This window comes from Elephantulus edwardii, unplaced genomic scaffold (assembly GCF_000299155.1).
Source record: "Elephantulus edwardii isolate Elephantulus edwardi_28Jun2011 unplaced genomic scaffold, EleEdw1.0 scaffold00004, whole genome shotgun sequence".
NCBI lineage: Eukaryota > Metazoa > Chordata > Mammalia > Macroscelidea > Macroscelididae > Elephantulus > Elephantulus edwardii.
Genome location: NW_006399754.1, coordinates 602,475 through 614,425, shown reverse-complemented (window position 1 = coordinate 614,425; position 11,951 = coordinate 602,475). Strand labels below are relative to the sequence as shown.

The 11,951-nt window shown below is 45.0% G+C and overlaps 1 protein-coding gene across 1 annotated transcript; it reads left to right on the top strand.

The window, feature by feature from the left end:
* Window positions 1-6,346: 6,346 nt before the first annotated feature.
* KCTD12 (potassium channel tetramerization domain containing 12) lies at window positions 6,347-7,330 on the top strand. Its single transcript, XM_006879493.1, has one exon. The coding sequence runs from the start codon at window positions 6,347-6,349 to the stop codon at window positions 7,328-7,330; it is 984 nt and encodes a 327-aa protein (XP_006879555.1).
* Window positions 7,331-11,951: the final 4,621 nt, after the last annotated feature.

Below are 11,951 nucleotides of genomic sequence, written 5' to 3'. Positions count from 1 at the left end.
GGGAAAAATAACAACAGTAACAATAATAATAATAATAATAATAATAATAAAAGAACAAGGTGATTAATGAAGTTGTTTGGACAGGTTGGATGTAATAATAAAGGGTCATGATCCATCCCACCCCCCCAGGCACACCCAGACCTTTAAGTTCTAGCATCGAAGTTCTCTAATTACATTTCCTCTTGAATTTCCTGACCCCAGTAATTGAGCAACAAGACACAGAAAATGAGTCCTTCATAGTCCACAACTGAATCATCTCTTTCATGCCTTATTAGGCCTTTCATGCTCATCTGAGGGAGCCCTGTTGGCATGGTCTGTAGAGAGCTGCACTGCCACTTCTCTACGGTTATTCAAATCAGAAAGATGGGCCAACCCTTCCCTTGCCATTTACAGCCTTAGGAGTCTAATTGAGGGTTAGCTCTGAGTCAGTTCCGACTCTAAAGCAATGAGTATGTACAGCGAAGGCTGTCATAAAAAGAATTACCAATCGGCTTTCCTTCAGTTGACTAACTTTTTGTAAATAAATGGGTTGTAGCCAAGTTAGAGGATGACAGCAGTTCACTGTCAGAACGGTTCTTGTGTATAGAAGCACATTATCTTTCATATTTGACCATCATGAGCTCTTCAAGGGTACATCCTGAGCGAGACCCAGGATACTAGCAGATGCATATGATAAACTTGTCCCGTGAAGCTAATTTTTAAAAACAACACATTTAACTTTCTTTGCTCCACCTGGAATGCTCTTCTTCTAACATTTCCCATGGCGGTCTCTTTCTCATCGTCGTTGTGCACCCTTGAGTTGGAACCAAGCCACAGCTGACCCTCAGCGGGTCTTCAGAGGCAGTAAAGCAAACGGCAAATAGCTCATCTTTCGTCCACAGAGCAGCTGGTGGGTTTGGACCGTGCACCTTTGTGTTGGCAGCTAAATTCCTTACCAGGTGAAACACTGGGCTGCTAACCCAAACGCTGATGGTGCAAACTTGCCAGTCGATCCATAGAATATGAGTCAGTGTACTCCCGTAAAGATATATCCCCTTGGAAACTTATGAGACAGTTTTACTCGGCCCCATAGGGTCACTATAAGTTGGAATCAGCCCAATGACAGATGGCATTGAGTGGGCACCTCATATAAACATGAGAAGCCTTTATACATGTAAAGCACATATACAAGTGAGATTCTGACTTACATGTTACAGAGTTGTTGTTGTTATGTGCTTTCAAGCCTCCTGATCAAAGGAAAGTCTCACAGGAGAGGCCTGAGCAAGGGGAGAAACTTGTACTTGAATGAGGTGAAGGTCAAGGAACAAGTGTTGTAGGCAGAGGGCACGGTAGGTTCAAAGACAGATTTTTGTTGCCATCGGTTTATTCTGTGCAGAGCAGAATTGCTCCAGAAGGTTTTCAAGGCTCTGATGCTCTGGAAGCAGATCATTATGTTCCTCTGGGTGGGCTTGAACTGCCAACCTTTTAGCTGTACTCAAGTCCGTATCTATCTGCATCACCCAGGTATTCCTCTAGAGGGCAGTGATGGTTCTAATGCGGCTAACACCAGGGAAATGATAGGAGGTGGTTGCAGAGGTGGCCACGAGGAAGCTCCTCCCATCATGTATGCATCTTAGAGCCCAATGAACTCATTTTGGCTTTCAAATGAGTCCGAGATGGGAAGTTATGGGTCAGAAAAGGTTGAGGAGAATGGTATTATCTGTGTCAGGCTTTAGCATCATCTCTCTTTTCATCTCAGTGAGACTTGACTGTGGTAGCAAAGGTGGGAGCTGTTGGGAGACTTGCGTACTAATCCAGGTAAGAAAAAATATTGGACATGGCCCATGGTGTGATCTATTGGGACTTAACTGTTAGAACAGCAGATAATGGTGGAACAGCAGGGAGAAGGAGAGAAATGCTAAGAATCTGGATGCATTTTGAAGAAAAAGCCAACAAAATTTGCTGAGACAATGAAAACAATGTGCAAAATTGAGGGGCAGGTGGAAACGTTTTCTTGGAACCATGGAAAGAGATGGGTGTTTCAGGTCCGAGGCACTGACAGAACAAAGAACAGCCCCGCTATCTAGAAAACTCAGTATTGGAACTTGGAACTTTTGTGTCATCTATTATTTATCCCAGAGAACAAAACCAAAAAAAGAGCGATGAGATACAGTCAGCATCTAAAAACTGAACTTGGCAATTAAGTGAGCTGAGCGGGGGTTTGATCTTATTTCAGCACACTGACACGAGTGCAATAATTGCTCAGCAGACACAAACATTTCCAAGTCAAAAATGATGCTTCTCTGTGCAGAGACTGGAGAACTCACTGCGTTATTATACAATAGAGTAAGCCTCATTGTCAAGAACAAAGCTTTCCACTGACTCAGATGGATGGACAATCTTGTCTTTTCAACTGATCTCAGACCTCAGGCCCTCTGACCACTGGTTTGCTGAAAATGTCTTAGATTTGATTCAATGTTGCATTCTTCAATATCTGTTGTTGGCATACTTGGCCAAGCAACAGCCCAGGTGACCAACACATTTTCACTGCTTTCTTAACATCTTCATCCATCCTGTCTTCTGGCAGCCTTCAGATTGCAAAGGTACTACCACTGAGTGGACTCCAATTCATGGTGAATTGTCTGCAGGTTTCTGAGGCTGGACATCATTCTGGGAGAATGCTGGCCATTTTTCTCCTGGGAAGCTCCTGATGGATTCAAATCACCAACAGTTTGAGTTTGCTTTGCAGTGTAGCATAACACAAAATGCAATACAGTCCCTTTGAAAAACCCAAGCCAAACCCACCACCATGGAGTCAACTTCAACTGATAGAACCCTTCCCTCAGTTTCTGAGGACTGAAAATCTTATTAATGGAAACTACCTATTTTTGTTCTGGTGGATTCAAACTGCAGACTTTTTGATTAGAAGTTTGCCTGAGGGACAGTGCAAGAGAGGAAAACCCTCTATGAGATGGATTAATTCAGTGACTAGGGTAAGGGGTGGGGGGGTGTAGATGTGTCAGAGACAATAAAATTGGTATAGGATAGAGCAGGGTTTAGGACTGTTGTGCATAGGGTCACTATGAGTCACAGGCGACTGGATGGCACATAACAACAATAAGAAGTTACAACTATTCCACTAGTCCTCACCCCAGCCCTCCTTCAGGTGGTCTATTTACTTAATTATTTTTAAGTAAAATCAGTGATCTAAGGTGCCCTGGTGACAGTGCTGGATTGCTAATTGAAATTTCCTAAAGTCACATCTCCCACCAGGTTTGAAGGAGAATCTGCTTGAGGAAAGATTCACCCACCTATGAAACAGCTTTATCCTATTCCCTAGGGCCACTGTGGATTGGAATCAATGGTAAGCAGTGGGCCTTAAACAACAGAAACTGACTGCTTTACAGTTTTGAAGGCTTAACCCCAAAACTCACTGCCCTTCCTTCAGGCGGGTAAGCCTCACAGGGATCCTGCTTTGGTTTTCAGGGCTGTCAGTCAATTTGGAGATGATTGCTTGCTCCTATTTCTCCTGCTGCGCTGCTTGTGAACCCCAACAGCTGGAGAGGACTGGTCTTTGCATTAACAGCACAGCCCCCTCAGAACTAGGTACTTTTTTGGAGGAAGCCTTGTTGTTGTTCAGTCCAAACCAACTTGTAGCCGACCCTCCAGTGGAATCTCAGAGGCTGTAAATCACCTCAGAGATTGTTCATCCTCCTCTTGTGGTGCAGCTGGTGGCTTGGAACTGCATGCTTTTGAGTTGACAAAAATTCAGGGCTCTGGCTCTATGGGAAATCATGCATGCTCAGGCAGAAGTTGTGTCTCCTTTTAGTGTCAATTCATGGGTTTCTGGTGATCAAGGGTGCTTCATTGTTTGTTTCCCTTATTTACTACTTTGGATTTGTTTTTTGTTTGTTTTTTTTGTTTTTTTTTTTTTCTGGGTGTTGTGTGCGTGTTTTAAATATATCCAAAGAATTTAAGAAACACTCTATTGATATTGCACCACTAATAAATGAAAAATAACACTCCAATCCCATAAACCATACCTAAATGTTATTGGAAACATAGGCACAAAGCATAGGATTTATAACATATTTTGGTGAACACACTCAATCTTTAACAGAAGAATTGATGCCTTGGAGTTGTCCTGCTGGAGGAGAGTCTTGAACCTACCATGGTCATAAAAAGATATGTCTTGGAGAGGGTGAAACCAAGCTTCTCCTTGGAGGCAAGAATTTTTTAAGCTCTGTCTCACATAATTTGGACAGGTGGCCACATAATTTGTACATGTGGCTAGGAGGGACCTAGTCCCTGGAGAAGGACTTCATGCTTGGAAGGGTGGAGAGACAGTGCAGGAGAGGAAGACCTGGAGATGGATTGACACTGTAACACAGGCAATAGGATTAGGTGTGTTGGAGTCAGTGAGACTGGCTCAAGATAGGGCAGGGTTCAGAGCTGATGTACATAGGGTCACTATGAGTCATGGCATATAATGACGACAACAACAACAATGAAATGACACAGTCATTAGGGTAATGGAAATGGGTGTGAAACTGGCTCAGGATAGGGTAGGATTCAGTGATGTGTACTGAGTTGCTATATAACAATAACAACATGAAATAATGCGCCCTTGGATGGAGAAGTTTCATCTTTCTTATTTTGGGTATGCTGTTAGGAGGGGCTACTGCTTGGAAAGGAAAGGGAAATCATGCTTGGAAAGGTCAGTGTCAGCCAAAGAGAGGACCACCTTCCAGGACATGATTGATACAGATCGCAGCAATGAACTCAAGTATGTTAGACATGATAAGGATGGGATAGGATAGGACATGGTTCAGATCTCATAGGATGAACATGAATCTTAATAGCACTTAATATTAACAGTGCGTGGGAAAGAAGCTCTGAAGGCATAGCACATAAGGAGTTGTGTTATTAACTCAAAGATCATGCTTCTCTGGGGGGTCAAATCAACCAGTGGTTGGGGAGATGGAGTGTGGGAAAGATGGGCAATCCCCTCTGGTGCGATTTAGTTTCAGAAACCCAATGGAGGGTCAGCTATGTATAAATCACTTGCCACTGAAAAGTAGCTCCACTAGCCAAGAAAAGTCAAAGACGATTTTCTTGTGGGAGGGGAAGTGGCAGCGGAGTAATGTGAGTTGAAAAGTGAACGTAAATGTAGAGGGAGAAATGAAGGAGATACCTTCAATGCAGAGAGCTTGCAAATGTCAAAGTTCCTATGATATTGGAACATAGGACTGAAAAGAATGACTAAGGCGTGGCGAAGCTCGGGCCTTTAAGGAGTAAAAGGAGAGCTAGGAACTAAAAGTTTTGGCAAATGGCATTAGATCTGCAAACACCTGAATATTTATAGCATGATTCCCTTATGGCTGAAAAGGGGATCCTTGGTCTCACTAAGAGGCAGAGTCTGCTGCCCTCCAGGAAACGCTCTCCTTAAGTTTTATAACGACTGTTTCCCTCCTAGTTGAAGGTCTCCTAACCAGTGAGTGTTTCCCACACCCTGACGAGAACTATCCAGTGTCCTGCAGCACAGTATAGAGGATGTTTTGGTTTCTGGGGTAGGTTGGCTGTTGGTTTTCTGTTTTGTTTTGTATTTTTTAAGTAAGGCTGACAGAATCTGACCGACACAACTCAGCCATCACTCCAGGCAGGGCTCTTCTCCCGAGAACTTTCAGTGACGCTGCTCCACCACCATTTTAAGAGGCCGGTTTTGGAGTAGACCAGAGAGGCCATGCACTTTTCCTTCCGGGGGAGGGGGAACGAACTGGGAAAGTTTACGTCCTTTTTAAAAAGTCTAGGCGGGAGTTGAGTTGGGGCAGGGAGGACAGGGGCCCCTCCCACATTAGATTTGGCTTGCTAAGCCGCCTATCCCAGAGTTCGTTCCCTTAAATAAGGGAGAAATTTGGGTGGTGGCAGAAAGGGCCTTGCGCACTCAGCCGGGGGTGGGGACCCGGGCGCCCCGCTCTGAGCGCTTGGGGTGGAGCCTGCTGCCGGGGCGCAGCGTCAGCGTTTAAGATGCAAATCGAGTCCCCGCTCGCGCCTCCCCTCCCCGGTGGGGGAGCCAGGCCCCGCCGCTCCGCAGCCGCCCACGCCTCCTGCGCGCCGCGGCGCCCGAGCGGGCGGCTCTACTTAAGCGGCGCGCCGGCCGCGACCTGGCACTCGCCTGGAGCGCGCGGGCGAGGCGGACGGAGCGCACCGGGGCGCACGGGGGCGCACTGCTGCGCGCTCGCATAGCTCGGCTCTGTGCGGCTGTCGGCGGCCGGAGCGCAGGGCTGAGCCAGCGTCCGGGTGCCTGAGCTCCAGGAGCAGCGGCTGCGGCTCCCTTCGTTGGCCTTAGCCCAGCCACCTCTTGGCTATGGCTCTGGCCGACAGCACTCGTGGATTACCCAATGGGGGCGGCAGCGGGGGCGGCAGCGGCTCCTCGTCGTCCTCCGCGGAGCCCGGGCTCTTTCCTGACATCGTGGAGCTGAACGTGGGGGGCCAGGTGTATGTGACCCGGCGCTGCACAGTGGTTTCGGTGCCGGACTCGCTGCTTTGGCGCATGTTCACGCAGCAGCAGCCGCAGGAGCTGGCCCGGGACAGCAAAGGCCGCTTCTTTCTGGACCGGGACGGCTTTCTCTTCCGTTACATCCTGGATTATCTACGGGACTTGCAGCTAGTGTTGCCCGACTACTTCCCCGAGCGCAGCCGGCTGCAGCGCGAGGCAGAGTACTTCGAGCTGCCGGAGCTCGTGCGCCGCCTCGGGGCGCCCCAGCAGCCCGGCCCGGGGCCGCCGCACCCTCACCCTCGGCGCGGGGTGCAGAAGGAGGGCTCGCTGGGCGATGAGCTGGTGCAGCTGGGCTACGCGGAGCCGGAGCAGCAGGAGGGCGCCTCGGCCGGGGTGCCATCGCCCACGCTGGAGCTGGCGAGCCGCAGCCCGTCCGGGGGCGCGGCGGGCCCGCTGCTCACGCCGTCCCAGTCGCTGGACGGCAGCCGGCGCTCCGGTTACATCACCATCGGCTATCGGGGCTCCTACACCATCGGACGGGACGCGCAGGCAGACGCCAAGTTCCGGCGGGTGGCTCGCATCACTGTGTGTGGCAAGACGTCTCTGGCCAAGGAGGTGTTCGGAGACACCCTGAACGAGAGCCGGGACCCCGACCGGCCCCCAGAGCGCTACACCTCACGCTATTACCTCAAGTTCAACTTCCTGGAGCAGGCCTTTGACAAGCTGTCCGAGTCAGGCTTCCACATGGTGGCGTGCAGTTCCACGGGGACCTGCGCCTTCGCGGGCAGCACCGACCAGAGCGAGGACAAGATCTGGACCAGCTACACCGAGTATGTCTTCTGCAGGGAGTGAGCTCTCCAAGGCCCTTGCCACTCCAGCTCTCATCCTTGCTCCTTCTCTGTGTGGGATGGTTCGAGCATCCCATCTCTCCCTTCCCTCTGCCCCTCCCCATACCCTTTGCTTCCAGGAGCTGGGGCCAGACCCCAGACACCCTCATTTCAGAACCTACAGCTGACAAACCCTCTGGGCTTCTCATTTTCTTTGGAACTCCCATGCCAAGAGAACCCAGACAGACCCCTTCCAGTCCTTGATTTCTCCACCCTCAGCCTCAAACCACGCCGCCTCCAAATTCCTTTCCATCTGGATGGAGTGGGGCAGTGTGGCCACAAAAATCAACAAGTACCTGGAAATGACTGAATTATCAGAATCTGATTGGACGGTGTCCAAGGTGAAGAGATTCCTTGAAATCTACATGAGCCTGTATGACTGGCTGGCAGTTTAAGAGATCAAAGTTGATAACATCAGCTGCATTAGTGTTTTCAGAAGTCTTTACTTTGTCTTCTTATAACCCTCTGTAAAGGTAGATATTGAGAAATCTGGAGGAAAGACTGGGGCTCTGGAGTTAAGACCCAGTGAAGCAGTTAACGGATTGTAAGTTCATTGCCTGAAGTCTTTAACAAGTTACAGGTAGAAGTCGAAGAATCCAGTGCTGGCACAGTGAGGAGCGCACCCTTTTCACTAGCGAATACAAGATCTTCGCATGTGACTTAAATTTAGAGAAAGTGAGCTTCCTGCCTGTGGAGGCGCCCTTTCTCCTTGGCTCATGGCCTGAAGCACTTGGTTCGATTCTGGTTGACTTGACAGTTTATTGGCAAGAGTGAGGAAGAGCTTTGCCGCAGAAGAGGGCAGGTCACCTAGCACCAGAGAAAGTCACCTGGCAGTGATTGAAACAGAGCTGGGTAGTAATGCACAGCGTGGATGTTAGGAATACTCATATTCTTGCAGTGAATGGCAATAGGATTGTACTTAGCTCTTAAGACGTGGGGTGGGGGTGGGCTTGGGAGGGCGGAAGGAGGGTAGGAAGGGTGGGAAAGGAAAAGCTGACTCATTTATTTTGAAATTTGTATCATCCTTTTGAGTACATGCATTTTTTTTATTTTCTTTTAAAACATCCAGTAGTAAACACAAACATGCAAAACATTTTCTAAAGATGAAATTAACGGATCTGCTGTTAGCTGATAGTTCCTGAACTGTGTTGAATCCTAAACTTAGAAGTAATCCATTATTATAACCTAACCAAAGAGTTACCCAGTAGGGTTTTAGTTTTTGAACTTTGTTTTCTTTGTGGATATAACTCCCGATTTTTCAATCTCCTTACTTGAGCAAAATTGGTTTCTTGTAGGTCACTCAGACTTTAAGAGCTCTTCAATACAAATCCCAATTTTCCCTGAGCCCAGCACGTAGTCAGTGGCTGAATAAACCCCCAAATGCCACTTTGCACTCTTCTCTCATGCAGTTGCTTGAAGTGGAAGTGGAATCTTTGGGATAGACAGAGCTGCAGAGAAATTAAGCAACAAGGGCTGCCCATCTGTAGATAGCTGTAAAATGGAACATTTTTAAATGAAGGCAAGTTAAGTGCTTAAAAATGAGCTGAGCAATAAAGTGTTTTGGGGAAATGCAGCACTAACAGAGAGACCCGGTTGCCTTATGCCTTTAATATAGAATAAATTCCCTTTGCATAGCCTATCTACACCCTACATGAAGGGAAATAAATCCTTCTCTTTCATGCTGTGAGGAGTCCTTTGGATATTCTATGATAACTGAGAAGCCTTTCTATTTTTTGTTTGTTTGTTTCAGCATCTTTCTCAAAAGTATGTTTTTAAAGATTTTGTAAGAGCTGTTTCCAGTGTTTAAATTAGCGCTATTTTTCCTTCTTTTTACAAATGGATCTTGTACTGTATCTTACTAATAATGTCCGTAACAGATATTTAGAATTGAAGCAGTTTTATTCTTAGACTCATGTGATCCAAGCTGTATATACCATATATAAACATTTTACACGAATCATTTAGTTTTTTAATTAATTTACTAATGCTATACAATTTCCTATATTTACCCCTGTAACTTGTAGCAGATGGTGTTCATGCCGAAGCAACATGTTTTCATGAATTTCTTATAATCTCATCTAAAAGGAATTTGAGTTTGAAAACAAAGAATATGTTATTGTAAAACTGAGTTTGCTCCATACTTTTTGCTTGGATATTAGTTGTATGCAAATAATACATTGATTGTTTACTTACAAATCAAGGTACCTGTGTTTTTAATCTACTACTATTTTTATTTTTCAATTGGGAAAGACTGGAGTGCATTATTAGTGACACATGTTTAGAAAAGTGCAGTTAGCTTTGTATGCAGAGACTGTAGCATGAAGGGAAACGGAACCAGAAATCTAGGAAGTTGGATTTACTTCTGCATTGAGTTTGCGCTCAGACTGGTAATATTGCAGGACTTACTTGTATTTCAAGTCTGGAATGGTTAGGAAAGTTCCTTAGTGGCCATAAGTAAGGGTCATAGATATTTCTCCACTCTGAATGGCATTGCATTCTGTTGGATTGCTTAAAAACACCAACAAAAGCCATCTCAGAATTGTACATCTTAAGACAAGCCTAAACCACTGACAGATGGTGAAGTACAACAGTTGTGATTTTCCTTGTTAAATCTGGACAACGTCAGGAATCATGAGATCATGCTCATCTAGTCTTTGCCACTCAGAAACAACATGAAGTCCATCTCATAAAATTTCCCAATGAACTGATCTACTGTTTTGTGCATAGACACCTTACTTCCCTGCTACCCCTGCTTCTCTGCACTGAGCGCTTTTCATTGCACGGAGGACTGGAAATTTCATGAGCAGATAGTAAACGTATCTCTTTCTAGGAATGACTGTCCTCCAAAGTTGGATATTGATAGATGAAAACATTTTGCTGTTAGCCCAGAGTAAGAGCTTATTAGGAGGGTCATTTCTTATTGACTGGACAGTGTTACTGAGGTAAGATGACCCTTGACTTGAGCTATCTTAAATCTCGTTCCCTTCAAGAGTGTTGGACGTTGGCACGATTCGTAACACTTTGGACTGGGGTGCTGTGATCCATGCTCAAAGTGGCCTGGAGGATAAGTTGGCACATATGAGCTTGGATGGATATAGGAGACCTAATTTGATAAGATGTCCCCAAACGTCACATAACCTGGGGAAATGACTTGTTCAGATACCCACAGCTGTACTAACCTGGCACAGAGTGGCAGACATTTGCTTTTGTTGCTTTAATTGCCATCCCATATTACAATTGCATAACATTAGACTTTTGATGAGAAAAAACAATTACTGATAGTGATGGCAAATAGTGGTTAAAAAATCAGGTACCATGTTCATTATTTTTTGCATCATGTGCTTAACAAGTTGTGTAATCTTTTTTAAATACATGCGAATCGTATTCATTCTACTTTGAAACATAAATGTTGTGAAAAATATTCCTCAAGTACATGAGACTTTCAGTTTTCTTTTTTCTCTTTCAGTGTTGTTTTTGTTCTTGGGTTTCAGATTGGTTGTTTTTCAGACTGATAGCATTTATAATAGCAGACAAATTGGTCTTCTCTTGCAATCAGATCCAGATGTGCGGTGCTTGTTGCCTCTCTGAAAAAATGAGTCATCTGGGGAAAACTCAGACAAAATAGGCAACTGGCAGTGCTCAGAAACATGTTTCAGTTTCTGTTGGGATATCTGTAGAATGTTATTACATTAAAGCCATGTATGTTGAAACTTTGATAATTTTCTTATTCTTCAAATTAGGATATCTTTCAATCTAATATTCAGAATGTTTTTATACTCCCATGTTAAAAAAATGCTGCATTAAAATGCAGACATTTAAGAAAATGTATTGACTGGAGATACTGAATTCCTTAAGACTTTTTAAATATTCTAAATGATTTGTACTCTAGTCAATTGACCTAATTTTTTTTTAATAGTGAATGAAATATTTTTATTGTAAGGGTATCTGAGTAAATCTTTTCTTCTGAACTTTTAAGAGTTAGTTATTGTGATTTTAAGTTTGCTGCATTTTCTTTAGTATACCAACAAGACAAACCCGCTGTCATCAAGGCGACGTCGTAGTGACCCCACAGGACACAGTAGAGCTGCCCTCTGGAGTCCCCAGAGCTCTACATTTTATAAGCAGATAGCCGCAAATTTGTCCCATGCGGTGGCTAGTCAGTTCTGACTGCTGACTTGTTGTTTAGTGCTCTAACCACTGTGCAAGTAGGGCTCCTTCCTTATTATTAAGTTGTTTAAAGGCCGAATTACATTTTTTAGATGACTTGAATCTTTCTCTAGAAATAAGAAATAAGAAAGAAAATACTCCTATCTTTCCAGTTGCTGTAGTACCCAAGATCGGGTTGCCTATAGATAGAAACACGTTTTGCTGTAGTTAACTTTTCTTTCTCACAGTTTTGACCATATATATCTAAAAGTATTAGCATTTGAGGATTTAGACTCTCTACTGGGACCCTTGAACCCGGAAAGAATTTCAACCAGAAGATCTACGTAACCTCATATAGGGAAGATGGACTAGTTGACCAAGAATTCTTGTCACCTTACGTGTTTCATGATTATTTCCACGCCAAATTTTGTTTTTAAAAA

Bases quoted from the DNA above. Each gene is read 5' to 3' on its own strand.
- KCTD12 (XM_006879493.1), top strand. From the start codon at position 6,347: ATGGCTCTGGCCGACAGCACTCGTGGATTACCCAATGGGGGCGGCAGC.